This window comes from Cydia amplana, chromosome 1 (assembly GCF_948474715.1).
Source record: "Cydia amplana chromosome 1, ilCydAmpl1.1, whole genome shotgun sequence".
Lineage (NCBI taxonomy): Eukaryota > Metazoa > Arthropoda > Insecta > Lepidoptera > Tortricidae > Cydia > Cydia amplana.
Genome location: NC_086069.1, coordinates 11,058,060 through 11,078,046, shown reverse-complemented (window position 1 = coordinate 11,078,046; position 19,987 = coordinate 11,058,060). Strand labels below are relative to the sequence as shown.

General features: G+C 37.5%; 1 protein-coding gene across 8 annotated transcripts in view; it reads right to left on the bottom strand.

Annotated features, from left to right (window-relative positions):
* LOC134648217 (phosphatidylinositol-binding clathrin assembly protein LAP) overlaps positions 1-15,844 on the bottom strand; it is a 36,386-nt gene extending 20,542 nt beyond the window's left edge. For 3 of the 8 annotated variants that reach the window (XM_063502723.1, XM_063502730.1, XM_063502737.1), the window contains exons 1-4: positions 15,565-15,844; positions 10,986-11,128; positions 5,880-5,955; positions 665-685 (exon numbers count right to left, since the gene is read on the bottom strand). In XM_063502723.1, the coding sequence (XP_063358793.1) occupies positions 665-685; positions 5,880-5,955; positions 10,986-11,128; positions 15,565-15,715 (391 nt within the window). In that variant the 5' untranslated portion in view covers positions 15,716-15,844. The remainder of the gene's footprint in view (positions 1-664; positions 686-5,879; positions 5,956-10,985; positions 11,129-15,564) is intronic. The other 5 variants (XM_063502702.1, XM_063502709.1, XM_063502745.1 and 2 more) reach the window with 3 other exon arrangements.
* Positions 15,845-19,987: the final 4,143 nt, after the last annotated feature.

The following is a 19,987-nucleotide window of genomic DNA, read 5'->3' as shown; positions in this document are numbered from 1 at the left end:
AGCCCTAGTAGCACGGTCGCATTTTTATCATTTATCACCATGCCTGTCACGTTCTAACAAGTATGTAAGTGCGAAAGTGACGGGCTTAGTGATAGTGGATAAAAAATGGAACCGTGCTGAGCCCGCTGGTCTCTTCTAAAATGATAAAAAAAACTGATCACCTTGCATAAAAGAGTTGTTTCAATAAAAATATTGTTTAATTAGATCAAAGTTTTAACATTTATGTTGTGCCACGTGTTCTATACAAGTGATTACCTCTTAACTTAGAATTACCCATACAGGATTATTTCCTTTTACAATTAATTTATGATGATATCAATTAATGCAAGGTTCACTGTCGACTCCTTTTTTTTTCAATGTCTCGTTATATTTGGTTTTTATTTCTCTTCGGTAATTAATTAAGACCTTAAGCAACCGTTAAACCATTAACCCAGTGTCAAATTGTACTAGTGGTAACTTCTGATTTAACCGGTTAACCCCGGGTTAGTGGGATGGTGCAAGTGGCTCTTAGCCAACTAACGAAAACAATAATCTGGTACTTTGGTTCGTGGAGCGTGCTTTCGGTGCAAAATCAAGCAGTCTCCCCAAGCGATCGCTACTCACACTACTGACAGACAAGGAAAGCAGACAGACACGAAAAGCGGCCATCCTGTAAGTAACTTACCGATCCGCGCACCGGCCGCGCCTTTCCATAAGCGATAGAAAAGTAAAAATATTCAGTTAAACACATGTGGTAATGTACAGTATATCATCGTTAGAATAGAAGATACTATACCATAAAAAACTTAAAAACAATAAAAACTAATGAGATTTCGCCAAATAACGAAATGAATGTATGGGAGAAACAAATGTACCTAATTGCTTAAAAGTACAATCCTCTCCAGTTTAGTAGGTTAAAAACAGCTTCTAAGAAATGAACGTTTTGTGTTGACAAAATTTCTAGTGAATAATTTGTTCACTAAGTAACAAGACTTAGTTTCTTAATAAATATAGACCTGTAACAGGACTCCATAGTCATAACCAAATTAGCAACTTGAAAAACGGATATGTTTGACGCCCTGCAACTACTGCACTGTAAGAACTGCAAGTTTTACCAAGAGGATTTTTATTTTTTATTGCCTACTACATTAATTTCATACTTGCAGAAATTATGGAAACGATCATGAATTTACTCGTATTGTATGCGATTTAAATTTAACATGCAACTTATTGTATATTCATTATTTATGCTTGCATAGATATGTATATTTATACTCGTCTTGACATGCTTATTGCAGTTAAGGACAAGATAGTGAATTTTATAAATCACATTCCCTTACATAGATATAATCATTGGTGTGGCCGTGCATGTGTATGACAATTTACAGTAGATATTCCAGCTTGGTTTTATGTAACTACTGGAAGTACTTAAAATTCGTAGCTTAAAATATAAAATATGATGTACCTAAATGTAATTTGCAAATAAAATGACATTCATAAACATTTTCGAAAAACATGTTTCTGTACACTGTACAGTACCCCTAGTGTCCATTTTGCGTTACGCTTATGCGTTCAGTGTCATTTTGTATGGGATACTGAGTTACCAAAACGTCCCGCTCAGCGCGCTGTTCAAAATCCCATACAATAATGGACATTACGCAAACGCGGCTCGTCACGGTATCGAAGCTAGGGGTTCTGATCCAAGTTATCAGGTTAGAAATATCAATGTATTAAATAGACGTTGTTATGACTACAATATCCAAGGATATCGAATAATGAAGCCATTTGTTTGTAATGCGAAACCTAACCTGCATTATCAATTAACCAGGTTTATCAGCAACTGCCCATTTTTATTGCAACAGATGGATTTAACTACCTAGCGACTAGCGAGGTCGATGTTTACTTATTAATTAATTACACAAATTTACAAAAAATTATATGAGATGAGAACCATGAAATTCTGCCACTTGCTCAATAACTGAGTACTAATTAAATAGGAAAACAAGAGTATGAATAACATTTTAAGGACAATATCAATGAAATCATGTGTTTCCTAATTAGGTTTATTGCTTGCGATTATGAACAGCTTAAGCCTGGTTGTTTGCTCAGTTTCGCAAGGCCTAACATAATCGAACTATGAGATAAAATGTCCAAACTACACGAAACTAAGATTCAAACAAAACGAAACACTCATCCAGCTACGTACGCGCTGTTTACAATGCGTGTCAAAAATAATCATGAACTATGCGAGGTTAGATCGAGTCAACGAACCTGAGGTCAGCATCCTTGTCATCCTTGCAGGTATCATGGATCTATGACTCGAGGAATATGTACCGATAATTGAGCTCTGGTCGATTAAGTTATCGAGATGACGTTGCGGTATCAGAGTGTGATAAAATCTCTGTGTGTTTAATGGTTTTTTACACCAGCACAAAATAAACGTCATAACAGAAGAAGAAAAATGCCTTTTAATTATGGCTTGAACTTTATGTGTTCTATTTTATTTTGCCCGAAATCGCACTTCAAAAGATAAACACTCATGAGATTCTGGTCATTAAAGCTTACAAGATTATACGTGCTTACCTACCTAGGTACAGTACGTACATGTTTATCGTGTAGAGTGGAAAATTATATAACACAGATATGTACTGTAATAGACTTGTTGATTTTAACCTAAAAATAAAGGTTAACAGTCTTTAGACGCGTTTTTAAATTCAAAAACACAATTATTGTGAGTTTAACAAAGTCGATGAGCATTTCTGACTGTCTAATCACATCTCAACTTTTTAAAACTTAAATATGAGCAGAGCTGGACTTAAATATTTCAAAGGTGAATAGGGCAGGGGGTCTGTATGCTTTAGATATGAGCGCCGCGCCGGCGCGCCGCCGCCGCCGACAAAATTGTCGCGCCGCCGCCGCCGACGCTGCGCTATCGGCGTGGCATCGGCGTGACCTTGGTAGTTACTACTACTTTCGGAATCAGATAATATATTTTTAATCGAGTTTAGATCATTAACGGCGCCACTTCGAATAGTTTATAGGCATTCAAAAGGTATTTTAGGCCCATATAATTCAAAAATATCGAAGGCAAATGCAAACTTATCTGTCTAGTAACCGCGCTACTAGTCTTGGGGAAACGAAATTATTTAATATCAATTTTAACATCAATATGCTTGTAATAAACATACTGATTTCCTTCCATTTTTATTGTGGAACGTTCCACATTACAATTTATAGATTGTATATAGGTATACACTAGACATATGTCGATCACAATGAAAAAATTAACTGTGATCAACTCTGGGTAACGTGAGACTCGAACCCACATCTTTGGATTACCGATCCAGTGCATAACTAATTTTGCCAGCTAACCATCCGTCATTTACCGCGAATTTAACCATTGCAAGCATGGTTAAACGTCTTTAAAAGGTATAAAATGAGGTTAATTTTGAGAAATTAAGCGTTTCCACGTCCAAATGTCCGGCCGTTGGCTTCGCACGGAAGGGCGTCGGAATCGGGTCTCAATTAAACTTGGCTACTGTTAAAATTTCAAGCTTTGCTTTCTCGCAGCTTAATCTTTGGCCTTGCATCACTCGCATGGAATTAAGCCGCTATCTGAACCTGCAAGTGTTTGGCCCTGTTTGGAGCTCAACTTTCGGCCTGTTTTAAAACGCTTGAGCATTAGTCCTTATCCGATCTTAGCTCCATTGCAGCTCGGCCTTTGGCGTCGCACGAATTTGCCCGCAGGAAAGCTCCAGATCATTAACACTATGGCTACAGTCTTTATCGGCCTGCGCCCTCGCTCTGCTCTCTTGCAGCTCGGCCTCGCACAGAAGCGCGCCGCAATCGGCGCTCCAGGCGTTCGGCCGTCAGCCAAGCTTACACTTGGCGTTCGATTCTTAGCTGTATGCTTACCTGCAGCTCATCCTCTGGCCTTGCATTGGGAGGCGTCGAAATCAAGTCTTCGGTGTTACATGGAGCTCGGCGTTGGGCCTCACTTTTTGACATAAATCGGTTTTGTTGAATCGATATTGGTTAATGACGGAGCTCGATTTCTTTGGACTGTCGACAAGACGTTTCCCTGATACAGTCAATCCGCAATTTTTAACTTAGCACAAAAGATAAGGGCCTCGCTAAGATCTTCCGGCCAGAGCCTCGCCAAGATTAAGATCGCTTCTGATGCCGCGCGATACCGCTTATCCACAGTTTATACAATATAAAATTTTTTCGTACCATTATTCAATAAATTATCCTTGAAACTAAAAAATGCATTTATTTCATAACTTTCTTACAGCAAAAACATGTTTTTTCGGTAAAATTTTGGTTTGAATTCTTTTTTCATTAATCGAAGGTGTTTCAAGGCCACGCCGCCGATTCGCCGCCGCCGCCGACCAATTTTGACCGGCGCGCCGCCGCCGGCTGTATGCCTATCGGCGCTCATATCTAGTATGCTTTGAGAATACAATATTAATGGTGTGCCGGTCTAGTGGCGCCAGACGGACTAGACGATAAATTAAAACGAATGTCTGCGTACAAATCCCCCTACGTTGCATACGCGATACGCGTCCGCGTAATAGGATTTCCCCGATTCCCCACTCCCCACGCGTAGTAGCCAAGGGCTGTAAGAAGGTAGACAATTGTTAATATTGCAATTTCAGTTTAATGTTAAATGATTCGCAAACAGGAGAAAATTAGCAATTAGTGCGCTGATGTGGTTACTCTAGAAGGGCATAGGCACCACCGCTCTCATCTTTAGCCGCACAAGCGATTATGATGTGGTATCTTATACTGACGTTTTGATGTTACAGTCAAGTAAATGTTTCGTCTCATCTCATGAAACTTCTTTAATTGTAGTAATAAGGCGAAAATGTATACATACATTTATTAACGTGTACTGTACGATTTGTATTTTGGCTCTATGATACAAATAGAATAGTCACTAAAAACAGTAAGATACAAACGAATTGCAGCAGATTCGAATACAAAGTAGTTTGTAAAATTATGATCGATATCAAACCAGCTCCATAAAGTGTAACATTGAACTCTAAAAGGAGATAACAAACCGATCGTATACAATTCACTGAACAGGGTGCATACATATCCGGTGGAGCAGGAAGTCAACTACCCTGTGTAGATACAGCCGGGCTAGCACATGATTGGCGCGACAGTATCTCGCGGCGAGATAGACTACCCCTCCCTCTTTTATTAATATAGTTAGAAAAAGACGGGTAGTCTATCTCGCCGCGAGATACTGTCGCGTCAATCATGTGCTAGGGGTGCAGGACAAGCATTTAAGCAACTCTCAGTGGGTGGAATACATTTCATCATTACGAGAGTAAAATTAGGTCAAATGTCATTTTATTTGCATTTTCTTAGTTTAGTCTTTTTGAAATCAATAACGAGTAGATACTTATTGATAATTATAGAAAACCATTATGAGTATTTAACATCTATATACAGTACCGGCCAATAATATATCACCCCCATGTTTATACGGTATAACTTTTTTATACATATTTGTGAGTGACTTCCATTCCACCTCACTGCTTTAGGTAGTCTTGTAGTATTCCTTTGCACGAGCGATGAGAAAATTTGGTCTCGTGACTCTCGTGTAATGGTTTCTCATAGAGGTTTTCTGTTTTAAATGTTTGGTCAAGTTAATTTTTTAATAGAGCTTTTTAGTAAATGCTGAGTATTGTAATTCACAGTATTTCATTGCAGTATTCATCATATATTTGTATAAAATGACTAGTAAAATATGCAATCTCCAAAGTCTCCAAACTAACCTAAAATATTGTTTACTCTAAACAAGTTCATACAAAAATACACAAATGTGATACTGATATAGTGATATATTATTGGCCAGTACTGTAAGCAATTCTAAGAACACAGATACATACCTTGAACTCCGCTTTTATCTAGAAAATTACTTAGTTGAAACGTTGAATTACTTGATGCTAGATATTGTGTGAACCTCTGCAACAAAAGAAAAAATAATGTCAATAAAATTGTTTCTACTAGCAGTTTTGAATGATTCACGGTTAGTTTCACTAAAAAGGTAATCATGGTTCATGTCCCGGTCGATAAAAGTCTATTGTTTCTAGCTACAATCTACCTACCATCATCATGGACACAGTGAACTAGTCATTCATACGAGTACATTTGTAATGATTGACTGAGGAGTAACTCAAAATCTCCAAACGTGTGGTACCTATGTTATTATTCAATATAGTGCCACTTACAATGCAAGTAGATAATATATCTAAATTTAAGCAATTTTTTTAATGCGCATTGGTGCTGTGCTGGTGCACTGAAGTGAATGGATCAGGTGATCTTAGTTATCTGTGTGTATGTACCTAGTATATTAAAGTAAAACTTGTGGGGCTGTCTTAAGAACAGAACATAGTATAGGTAAACAGTTTTTTTTACTTAGTGTGAATTTGTATCGCCGCTATAATTAGAAATAACAATAAAAAATTATAAAATTCAAACTGAAAGGGTAAAACTCATGAAACGTAGTTTTTCGCGTGTATCGAATCTCTAAGCTTAATGGTAGACCATGTATACCTCAAACTTGGGTGTAAAAAAAAGAAAAATGTACCTACCTACAGAATAACAACAAAGTTCGGTCATGGTTCGGTCAAGCTTTATTCGTTAGGTAATAAGGAAAAAAAATGTTTCAACTACATAATTAGTGTTACTTATCGATAACCGGACGGAACCCTTGGAGCACGATTTCGACACGTAGGTATGTACTAGAATTAATTTTGAAGCAAATGAATATTATTTGTTGGCCTAATTTTGAGAGACGAAATTGGGGACTATGATTTTACAAATACCTACTTACAAAAATAGAAATACAAATGCGTTTAATTCATTACTTTTGACGATACAGGTCTAAGATAGTAGCTAGTTGTCGTATTGTCTTTTATGAAATTTGAAACGGTCCAAGCGGGACCCTTTGTGTTCCATCTGGCTTACGAACAAGCGTAACTTGCCGTTATTAGCAACAATATTTATACAATATGTAACAGAACTTAAGGCGAAATAGTAGATATGTAAATTACACTCGGTTTAGCAGAAAAGGGTGTATACTGCCCACCGGCCTCTGTAAAGTTCCCATTGATTCGGACCAGGATATCATTATCTTCAAGTAGACATTGTCACGCCATCAATAGCCGTGAGTGAGGCGTTATGTTATTGATACAACTGTTTCAATCGACAGACACATCGCACCGCAGCGTACAAAAAGAGCAATTTATCGAAACTTCTGTATTTCTTCTATTACATTCTCAACCGTGCTCGCATGGATTTATGAACAGTTTTTCAGTAACCTTAAGCGAAATTTATTCATCGATATAAGTGTAGAAAATAATTACATTGCATTCTTGTTTAATTTCTTATGTTATCTGATAAGAACAAGTGCTTGAACTGGGTACCTATTTCGTGATAATAACTTTGTTACGTTTTAGGTTTTAGTAGAATCGTTTGTTGGTATTTAAATAGAGGTAGCTGGTACTTTCAAAACTTTTACTTGGTAACATTACATTGAGTCAAGCCCACTGCGTCGACAAAAAATATTGAAAACATTGGGACGCCTATGTGAGCGTGTTTAACCAATTTCGTCCGCTTTCGTAAACTATTCGTCGTATATGTATATTATACATATACATACATATAACATAAAAGCTGGTGTTTTCTTCAAAGCAGCCATAGCGCTTTAACCGACCCAAGGCTAAAATAAAATTAAGCAGGCAGGTTTAAACGTTGATTTCATCAATACAACGTGTTAATGGGTGTAGTGTGATTGATGGTCTGATGACCGCTTTTTCAACGCAAGAGTTACAAAATAACCAAGCTGTACATGTGAATTCTTTACTATGGTTTACTAGGGTCCCAGGTTCAAATCCTGGTAAGGATATTTGTGGAGTTATCACGAATATTTGTTCCTGAATTATGGATGTTTCTATGTATGTAAGCATGTATCTATATAAGGATGTATATTGTCGCCTATACAGTACCAATATTACAAGCTTTGCTTAGTTTGTGGCTAGGTCGGCTGTAAGATTGTCCCCAAAGTATAAAAAAAAGAAAAATATATTGACGATAAAAACTAAACCTGTACTTAAATTTTAAGTGTAGGTAATAGTGGTATTAAATAGTTATTGCACCTGCCCAAAATATTATCTCCTATCAGATATACGTGTGATGACAACCATGCGTGTGCTTTCGCGAGATTAGCACATCATTAACTACGAAAAATGTTATCAAATAATTCATCCGTCAGTAGTGTTTCAATTTAGCCCTCCTTTAAATCGTTTAGGGCCAATTAAAATGTTGTTAACACTGTGATTACCTACACCTACACGGCCGTTACCGTGTGTTGTGAAATAATACGTTAAATTTATTACGAAGGTATCGCTTGCAGCAAGGTTTGTACGGAACCATGTAAAATATTGAAACAAATGAAATAGGACCCCAAGTATACACCAAGAGCAGGTGGTGGGGCTCCCATTTTATTGCTTTTGACATTTTACAAATGCATACAATGACATGATCCGTACAAATTGTAAACGAGGTAAACGAGGTTATTTTAAAAAAAGCGGCCAAGTGCGAGTCGGACTCGCCCATGAAGGGTTCCGTATTTAGGCGATTTATGACGTATTAAAAAAAAACTACTTACTAGATCTCGTTCAAACCAATTTTCGGTGGAAGTTTACACGGTAATGTACATCATATATTTTTTTTAGTTTTATCATTCTGTTATTTTAGAAGTTACAGGGGGGGGGGGACACACACATTTTACCACTTTGGAAGTGTCTCTCGCGCAAACTATTCAGTTTAGAAAAAAATGATATTAGAAACCTCAATATCATTTTTGAAGACCTATCCATAGATACCCCACACGTATAGGTTTGATGAAAAAAAATTTTGAGTTTCAGTTCTAAGCATAGGGAACCCCAAAAATTTATTGTTTTTTTTCTATTTTTGTGTGAAAATCTTAATGCGGTTCACAGAATACATCTACTTACCAAGTTTCAACAGTATAGTTCTTATAGTTTCGGAGAAAAGTGACTGTGACATACACGGACAGACGGACAGACAGACAGACAGACAGACAGACATGACGAATCTATAAGGGTTCCGTTTTTGCCATTTGGCTACGGAACCCTAAAAACACACAAACTTAAATTATTTGGCCCAATCATAATTAATTATGCAATAGGTATTGAATAGCCTATGGATTTGATTTGACACGACAGAAGGGGGCGTAACTCTTATCTCTGCAATAGTTATACCTAGTTAATTATTTCAGACATTACCTATCACGATTGTTATAAAAAGAGTAGGCTTATAAAATAACTATGCATTTAAATATTATAATTACCTACTAATTAATTAAATACCTATACTAGTACGTTAAATTAAATACCTATATTCTGCCCTCCTAAGCCAAGTAGCGCTATCTCAAAAACAAATGATTTTGAAAATGGAATTCTCAGCTAGAGAAACTAAAGTATAAGTTAGCAATGAATTTTCTTTTGAGATAGCGCTTTTCGGCTTAGCAGGGCAGCATGGTCTAATAAAACATGGTCTTCTCTTCCCAGAGTGTCACTTGCCTACGTCACAATAACATTGCCACTTTATTTCAACATAACATGTTACATGGGTACATTATATCTATGGATAATAAGTTAATTTATTTCTTTATAATTTAATAATTTTCATTTATATGTATTTTATCTTAAATTTTACAATAACACGTCATTTTTAATTATTCATTAGCAATATCTTCCGATTCACGAAAGAAATTTCAGACGTTCGGGTAATTCTGTTTACACTACTGGCAACACAGGATAGCGCTTTCACATTTGACAATCCGCCATTTTGTCCCTGACCGACCGTCCTTGTCGAACGCGTGTTAATTGTTATTCCCTTCTCGCTCAGTGTCAGCAGTCGCAGTGTTTTCCAAACTTTTCACGTCGTAAGCTTCGTAATTAATGTTTTGTTACGAAAATGGTTGGCTGCTCTATTCGGAACTGTAAGAGTAGGAGTGAAAAGTGCAGTATAGATTTGTTTTATTTTACTATGTTTCTACATGAATAACTTAAAATTAATGCCGTTAAAATAATTTTCACTGTTGGTTAAAATTCTCCCACATTTTAAAGTTTGAGAACCTGTAAACAGCATTATGACGTAGGCAAGTGCCAGTTAGGTCATTCGCGAATCTCGGAATAGAGTACCAGGCGGAGTATATTATTATACCATGGCAGGGCAGTATTAGTGTTCATGAGCCCTAGATCCTCAGCACATGGAGCGTAAGCGTCTCGTAAAAATGTGACGAGTACGAGAGGCGCAGAGTTCTGAGCCCGAAGCGTCGCGTAAGCGTAATCGTTTTATTCACATTAATTACGAAGAAACTGTCCTAGAATAGAACTGGATCAAGAATATGGGATCTGAAATTCCAGTTAAGTGCGAGAGAGCTAAGGACCGGCTTGTACAGCGTACGCCCTTTAAAACCTATTGTAGAATCATCATTCAATTGTGTATATCACAGGAGTACCTAAATGCTTAATATGTAAATACTACATGAGAGGATTCGGCCCATAGCCGCCTTGAGGTATTCGTATGTCTATAACAGCTGCATTTCAAGGTTTTTCGTGAGATAAAAATATTCATGGATTTTTAGAGTAGGTATTTCACTATGAAACCAAAATCTAGTTCTATAGCCTCATAATAACCTGCACCCCATATTATTTCGCTATGACTAAACGATCAACAGAGAGACACTATGAGGCCACAATTATCATTTAACTTTTTTTGTTTCTTTAAGAACCAGTGACTAGATGTTCATAGAATTCGGTTCGCGCTGTCTCGCCCTACTTGAGAAGTTGAGACAATTGAACAATCAATCAAACACGATATATATCAGTATCATGGATCTTCTACTTTAAATAACCCGTAAAATACCTATTAAAATATCGAGTAAGTTTTAAATAACCCACCTCATTCCCATATGCCAGTAGATGATGTACGGTGATGAGTGCTTTATACACCACCACCCAATTGGTGTTCTGTGTTCGCTCGACGAGCAAGTTGGCGAGCTGCGGTATCGAGACATTTGGCTCGTTTGTGCAGTGGACTAGATCTGAAAAGAAAGAAACCAGATAAGCGCAAGAAATGTTTCCGTTTTCAATATGTGTCCTTTATTCTAGAGTAATCGAGAGAATCTTAAATTGTTTAAACTAAAGCTTTGTCTGATATTTTATGACGGGCCCCTTCTTTATTTAAAGCCATCAATTCCTCGGTTCGAATTTGGAAAGTACCTAGACCAGAGGTGGGCAGGGGGCCTAGCCAAGATGATAATCGTTGATAGAAACATGAACTATTATTAGGTACTACGTATAAAGCCGGCACAGAGAACCAGTATTTTGCGCCATGAGTTGTTGTTGTTTTGACAACAAACCATAGAAGCGGAGCGTGAATGTCGCGACCTAAACGGTCAATTGATAGAAAATGACAATCGTTGATAGAAAACGCCAATCGAAACAAATACATAATGTATGGAAATAGTCACATGACTTTTCGTAGCATCTGTCATGCCGAAACTTTTTTTTTTCGATTGGCGTTTGACGATTTTTATCGATATAAGTGTAGAAAGCTAGGCCTCCCGGACAATTTACTCTAGTTAGTCAGACATGCTCGTCCGGTCCTACAGCACTACCAAAGTTGTAGTTAGAACATACTTATTAAAATGTCACTGCGGCCTCTGCGCACGGGTCACGGTGCGAATTGAGTGCGCCGGCGCATAATGCTCGTAATAGCGTCCTTGACACGTTTGTGAGATCGGTATATGAAATAGATGAACTTTCACTTTGTTATGTTCATGTTTTGGTGTGCCACATCTTGATATTCATGTTTACTTTAAAAGATCCCTAAAAGTGGTGTAGGTTTTCGATTCGAAGAGGTTAAGGAACATGTAGCCTGTATACTCTTAACCTGGCGTCCCAACCTAGATCCTGAGGGCCTACCGGGAACTCGAACTCGAGGGAACGAAGTTCGACGTGTGGCCTCCCATGTCACACTTACGTTTTAATTTAAGTGCGACAGAGAGGCAAGTAACTATTAGTAGTAATCACTTTATTGTACCTACACAACACAGTTATACATAAAATTTACAGTAATAGACGTACAAAGGCGAACTTATCCCTATATGAGATCTCTTCCAGCTTTAAAACAACGAATGAAGAAAGAATGATTGCACGAATTCATAATTTTTACGTGCTATTTGGTACCACCAATCCCAGGAGTTAGTGCCGGTTCCATTGTGGTCGGATGGGGATGTCCTTTAGAATTACTCGGCTACTACGAGTACCATACCAACATGAAAATACATTGTTAGAGAACTACGGATATTCGCAACGTTAGTCAGACCCATTGGGTCAAGTTCATAAACACAATAATACAGCCTAATGGTTTTGTCATGGTATTAGTGTCTTGGAACTCTTGAAGTTGCAATCGCGTCTCGATGCCTTATTTTTGTAATTTTGATATTCATTTGAACATCCAATTTTGGAGTAATGGAATCGAATCCTTTGACGTAATTGTGTAGTCGTTTAGCAAGGACAGGTTTTCAAACTGTGGGGCGCGACGACGACATGTGTAGGTGCAATGGGGTCGTGCCGCGACAGGCCACAAATGTCAATAATAAGCAACTTTTATAATTATTGCGAGCAGCCCCCAGTACCCATAGAATGGATAATATAGAATGCATCAGAAAGGGTTGCCTACTCGCGCACGAATCTATACTTGAAGTCGCGCTAGATGTATGGAACCGGGGTCCCGTTGTTTCCCATAAAGTTTTAAGTCATAATGTATTGTTTGTAATATTATCATTTGTCATAAAACTGAAACCGTTAACATTTCAGGATTTTCGTTATCCTATGGATAGGTTAGGTTAGGTTTGTTTTATGGCAATCCTGAAAAGTGACGGGTTTCTGAACCAAATGAATTATGATATAATAAATATAATAATAATTCAGCCTATATACGTCCCACTGCTGGGCACAGGCCTCCTCTCATGCGCGAAAGGGCTTGGGCTATAGTCCCCACGCTAGCCCAATGCGGATTGGGGACTTATGACTGAATGAATTATGACTTATGAAATTATAGTTCATTTTTTTTAGCATTAGAAAGAACTTGAAAGAAGGTAAGAGATTTTGACATGTCTTTTAATTGAAAACACTTTTTAAAAATCAATAACTATTACTTATGAAAGCAGAAGACTATAAAAGATCGTATTAGATTCATAATTTTATTGTTACATATTTATCGTAACTTATTTTTAAAATGTGTTTTTCAGTTAAAAGACACATCAAGATTGTTTACCTTATTTCTAATGCTAAAAAAAACGAAGTATAGGGCAAACAATACATTATGGCTTAAAACTATTTGGGAAACAATAGAGACCCGTATGGAACCACGCGCGAGAACGCAAGTCATGTTAGCCGGTCTGGATCACTCTGGACCATTACGATTTTATAGCATTACAATTACCAAACCACTTCCTCATTTGACTTTGTACCCCAATTTCTGTAATTACTACTACATGTATTTATGTGGTAATTCTGATGATGATGATTATATATTTCATCATTGGACATTTACTAAGTATGTTAGTAGAATGTGTTACAGTGTTTTTCCTACAGGACAGTATAACAATATTAAATTTGATCCCTCCATTAGTAGCTTGGTCTTGCACCAAACTAAAAAGCAATAATAACATGATCATGTCTTAACTGAAACTGGATTTATTATATCATCTTATCAATACATATAAACATGACAACTTCCTTAAATTCCATTTTATATCCATTAGGAATTATTCTTTTGACCATATATGATATGATGGCAAAATTAATTGTATGGAACAACCAACTGAACTAGGCAATTATAAATGCATTTCATATTGCCATGCTTAGATATCAGCCCCAATGATAACACAGGAAGCAGTCCTGTTTGTTTATCACTGTCTCGCTGCCAGTAAACAAATGTTAGCCTTCAACAGATTTGTTATTTTTATTTCAACTGAATTTGCCCGTAATTTGCCTTTCATGCGAAAGTAACTATCTGGCGGCACGGCAGAGCCCTAGTCCACTTAGTGAATCAAAATAATTATTCTCATTCACTTTAAGCAAAAAGTTTTGTACAGCAGTCAGTATAAATATATAAATAACCCCAATACTTGCACGCAGTGCCCCCGCCAAGTTCTGTCTGTCTGTTACCTCTTCATGCTAAAGCTGCTGAACCAATTTAGTACTTTTAATTTTTTACTAATTTTGCACTTTTTTTAAACAGAAGAGAATATTAGGTATAAAACCTTGTTATTAAATACTTGCTCAATGTTGTCATTATTGACCTTCTGACATGAATAAGAACTTTAAAAAGCTTAGGCACTAGTATGAATTAATTATTGTGTATGAGTAACATAATTTGTTAATATTGTTGAGTGTTTTTTTTTTAAATAATTCTACTGTTAACAAAAAAACTAAAATAGCACCAACATATAGCTATCCTTTTTCCAAAATCTGACAGAGCCCATAGCAGAATTCACAAGTAGAAAGGTATTCATAGGTATTTACTTATCTTATATGAATATAAAGGTTATCCACGATGTTACACATAATAATATACCTATGGTCAATGTGGCTAATTCTGTCTACGAGCATATATTTCTATGATTTTCAATTGCAGGAAAAACCCATCTGCTTTTGATTGCTGAAACTAAAAGCAATTCCTGCTTTGTCAATCAAATTATCAATTTTGTTGTTCGAGAAAAACGCTAGTGGACGGAATAGCCCCTATGCCGTCCGTAATTAGCCACATTAACCTTATCCATGATTTGGATTTAACTCATATCATGCAAATGAGCTGCGGTCTATTTAAATGGCCAATTACTAGATAGTATTAATTTGATTTTGATTTTGCAAGTTGCACATGATATCCAGCAGCCTACCGCCAGCAGCAGAATTATGTTATTATGAAAATAAAATAAATAAATAAAATTATGTTCACACGTTTTGGTTGATATATTAAGAAAACATGGTGTATAAGGTTGTCTATACATAAGAATAAAGAGATTACCTGTCTCATTTCAGTATGAGTGTCATCAAGGTTCTTACATAAACAGGTATGAATACAATCAAGTTTTTTTATCGAATAAACTACTATCCTCCAGTCTCTCATGACATAATACAAGAATCTATGTCAAACTACATACAATTCGTGGGATCAGAATTGTTTCGAAATAATTTTAACATTATATAGTTATTGTGGTTGATTGATAACTTCCAAGAGATGGCTATTAAGTTAAAGTTATTAAGTTGTTCAGCCTTATGATGGTGACTTATTCACCAAAAAGCATAATTACACCATTCAAGAAGAAGCGATATCGTAGAATTTAAATTTATCGACCAATAACTTGGAACCAATTTAGAGTGACAAGTCCATACTATCGAACGGAAAGCTATACAGTCCTACCTACTGATAACAGTCGTGCAGAAAAATAGTAGAAACAGTACTTACAATCTAAATGTTTCTTTTTGGGTGCGATCATTTCTTCCGTAGTGGCTTTGCATACCGATTTTGCTAATCCTTGCCCGGCTATACTGTGGCGTGCAGCTAAAAGCCTATCGTTTATAGTCTGACCCGCCATTTTCACGTTCAGTACTGACATAAACTATCCACACCTCGACACGGCACTAATTTTCCTTTTTTCAACAAATTCACAAAATTATGGTGATGACGGGTTAAATAAAATATGTCACCACCCCCCCGACTGGCACAATACTAAATTCAAGATGGCGGGTACAGAAAAGTATTGCCAGATAATAAAAGACAAATGTAATAAAGCGGCTGGCTGTAGCTCTCCGCCTGGGCTGCGATGTTTGTATACCTCACCAATGCATCTGCGGCGCCACGGTGGAAGCTAATGGCCATCACGCTTTGAGCTGCTGTCGCTGTTCAGGGAGATTTCCCAGACACCACGCGCTTAACGACATCGTCCGGAGGGCCCTTATATCCGCGAATATACCGTGCGTTCTGGAACCACCTGGCCTCTGTCGCACCGATGGCAAACGGCCGGACGGCTTAACTTTGGTGCCGTGGCAGAAGGGAAAGTGCCTACTGTGGGACGCGACGTGCGTCAGCACTTTCGCCGCCTCACACCTTAACCGGACGGTGCAGACAGCAGGCGCTGCGGCAGAGCTGGCAGCGTTAAGAAAGAGGATAAAATATTCCGACCTTGAGGCGAATTATTATTTTTCTCAAAAATGGACGGCAAAGTCGACGTTGCCGGTTAAAAAATAGGTCGCGAAGTGCGTAGTTTATGGTCATTCAAAAAATTAAAAAGTTAAAAACATTGCAGTCTCGATTTCGGGACTGCAATGTCGCATACAAATTCCATTATTTAACGAGTTCCAAACTTTTTAAAACTTCAAATGGCCATATCAAATGAAGGCATAGGTCCCTTAAACAGCCAAACAGATGATCAGCACTTATTATTATAAAGCCTATAACAGACTATCGCACCGCACCGCGACCTTGGAGCGTCGCACCCATAAGTGAGAGCGAGAAACAGATATCTCTTTCTCGCTCTCACTTATGGGTGCGACGCTCCAAGGTCGCGGTGCGGTGCGATAGTCTGTTACAGGCTTAATGTTGGTACCGCGACTATTTAGGTGTCTCAAATAGGTTGGCGTATATTATTTATTTACACTTCTTTTTTTTTTAAAGGCGGTAAGCTAATTTTTTTAATGGTTGTATTTTTTTCTGTGAAAATTAGTGTAAAATTAGAACGTTGCTTCTGTAAGTTCTGTAAAATATTTCTATTTCTTGCACCATTTTTGAGAAAAGCACTATATATGACTCGGCTGGAAGGCTACTTGCTGGCTTCGGATTCAATTAAACGGACTCCCAAGGTCGTCCGTTTAAAACGAATCCTCAGCCTGCAAGTAGCTACTTCCGAACCTCGACAATAATGTACTATTGTACCACTCGCCTTCGAGGTAACGGGGTGTTGGGGGTCTGACGCCATAACTTTTATAAGGGAGGTGGGACGTAGAATTAGGGAGAGGACCTCTGAGCGTCTACCGCGAAACACGTTCGACGTGTTGCCTCTCTGTCGCACTTGTAAATTCTTACGTAAGTGTGACAGGGAGGTAACACGTCGAACGTGGTTCGCGGTAGGCCCTCTGATGCTCGCGCGGGTTCGTAGGTGCAAAGGCTGGCCATCGCTATCCAACGTGGTAACGCGGCAAGTGTCATGGGCACCTTTGCACCCGGTACAACTCGCGGAGGTCTTTTTGATTAAAATATTTTAATATTTAGATTTATTTAAGTTATTTTTGTATGATTTTTTATATACCATTAACCTTTTGTATAATACAATAAAGACTTTACTTATTAATGTAATAAAAAGAAATTAATAATCGTGATGGAAATATCTAAAATGCAACTTAAAATATATAATTTGTCAAAGGACAGTCAAACATATAGCTGGTCAAGCAAATCTTATCAGTAAAAAAAGGCGCGAAATTCAAATTTTCTATGGGACGATATCCCGTCTCGCCTATATTTTTCAAATTTGCCGCCTTTTTCTACTGACAAGATCTGGTTGAGTATATATATATAACTATATATATATATATATATATATATATATATATATAACCAAGTATATATATATAACTTACTGGAATAATCACAAATTATACTGGGTCAAGCAGATCTTGTCAGTAGAAAAAGGCGGCAAATTTGAAAAATGTAGGGTAATTGTGTCAGATACCGTCCAATTATAGGAGATGTCTACTTTGAAATGCTAAAAAAAAATATTTAAGTAGTCTTACTTAAATGTGCTATATTTGTTTGTATTGCTCATATTGTCTATTTTAGGTTAATATTACGTGACCTTAAATAATATTTACGGTTTATTTCATAAAAAATATATTATGAAAAAGTAGGGTTATTTCAGTTTCCGTCCGCCTGTGAGCTACTTTTCGTCCACGTATGAGTCAGTTTTCGTCCACTGTATGAAAAAGTACTGTAGGGTGCATTATTGCATTGAAAATCAATTATACCTATCTTTATTTTTTGTTTTTATGTTATATAGATAATTCTTAGTTAGTTACTAGCTTCTGCCCGTGACTTCGACCGCGTAGAATGGTTATTTTCGTGATAAATATTTATATATATTTCCTTCCTCAGGACTCAGACCGACAAACAGTGTTACATTCGCATTTATAATATATAATATCAATATAATAAGGAATCATTTATTTTTAAGCTATGTACGTTACTAGTACCGACTTAGTTTTGTTGTATATAGGGTCGTTGCGTTAGTTTTCATCAACTTATCGGAGCTGCCAGAGTAGCTAGACAGTAAAATTTATCATGAAATACCCACTTAAATATATGATAGTTATTTGTTTTCTTGTGTTAATTTATGTATGCGACAAAAAAATCGCAGCGATTTTAAAATTGTGATTTGTCACATTTTTCCGCGACTGCTCGCGACGCCATTGTCACAAAGTGAATTGCAGCATACGGAGTTGTATGGCCCCGCGCGCACTGCGATAATAAAATCGCACCCCGGACCTCAGTCGGCATTTCGCTCTCCAAGAGTCAACATATCGGAACCTGCTTCTCCAATGGAGTCACAAGATGAGACGCTAGATGTTGACCGTTTAATTATAGAAATAGAAGGAGATCACCTTTGTGGTATAAATACTCAGTCATACAGCGATTGCATATTGTTTCACGCCTGGCGACTGGTACGAAATCCATGTCGAGAATGAACAAATCGTCGACTTTTCATCGCAGTGCGCGCAGTGAATTTCTGCGATAAATTACAGCGCGATTCTAAAATCGTCTCGCAAAAATTAAAATCGTGGTGCGCGCTTGGCCTTACAGACGCCCGGACCGTGACTTTGCGGTCCGGCGCACGTTCGATCGTGTGTAAGGTGATCCGCCGTATGTACGTCCATTAAAGCCGTGTAACAGACAACCGCACCCATGAGTGAGAGCGAGAAAGAGATGGCTTTTAAGGACGCAGTTTTATAAAGCCCCACATTCACACTCCTACCGTGTAGGCCGCCTCGTAGTCCGCCTCGTTGGGTAGGATTGTGTATGGGGGTTGTGGACTACGAGCCGTCCTACAAACGGCTAAACGGTAGGACGGCTCGTAGTCTACAACCCCCATACACAATCCTACCCAACGAGGCGGACTACGAGGCGGCCTACAAGGTAGGAGTGTGAATGCGGGGCTTAAGCGAGAGCGAAAAACAGATACTTATTAAACCAGCATCCACACGGCCTGGTACAGCTATCAGTTCATGCTGTAGGATATAGAGCGAGATAGGGAGACAATTATATGTCTCATTCTTGCAGGACTATTTTGTAACATCGTGTAAATACTGCTTAATAATCATAGACATTTCAATTATTTTAAAGCCCGCTCCACACTCGTGCGCGAGATATTAAGGAGGGAAAATCGTAAGATTTGACATTTTTTATATTAAGATTCGAGTAATGCTTGATGCTTAAATAATTAATTGCCTATTTTAACTTATTTCCTCGCATATTTGGGGCAAACCACTATGCTCCGGTGGGAATAGCAATTCGTGGAATCGTCTCATTGTCGGACTCAGTTCAATTCTTTCATTTCGTCGAACAAAATCGAAACTCATCCACGAATTGCTATTTTCGCCCTCAGTAATCATGTAATAATAAATCTCGTCTACACCACTCATAGTACATGGACGGAAACTGAAACAATATTTAAAGCTATTTTTAGTTTTCGACCACGTATTTTAAACATGATTTTAATCAAGCAACACTGACAAAATCGTGGACGAAAACTAAAATGTATAATCTTATAAGCAAGAAACATCATTTTAAGAGAAAATATATAGTAGTTTATAAGTCTTTTGAAGTAAAACGATCATAACAA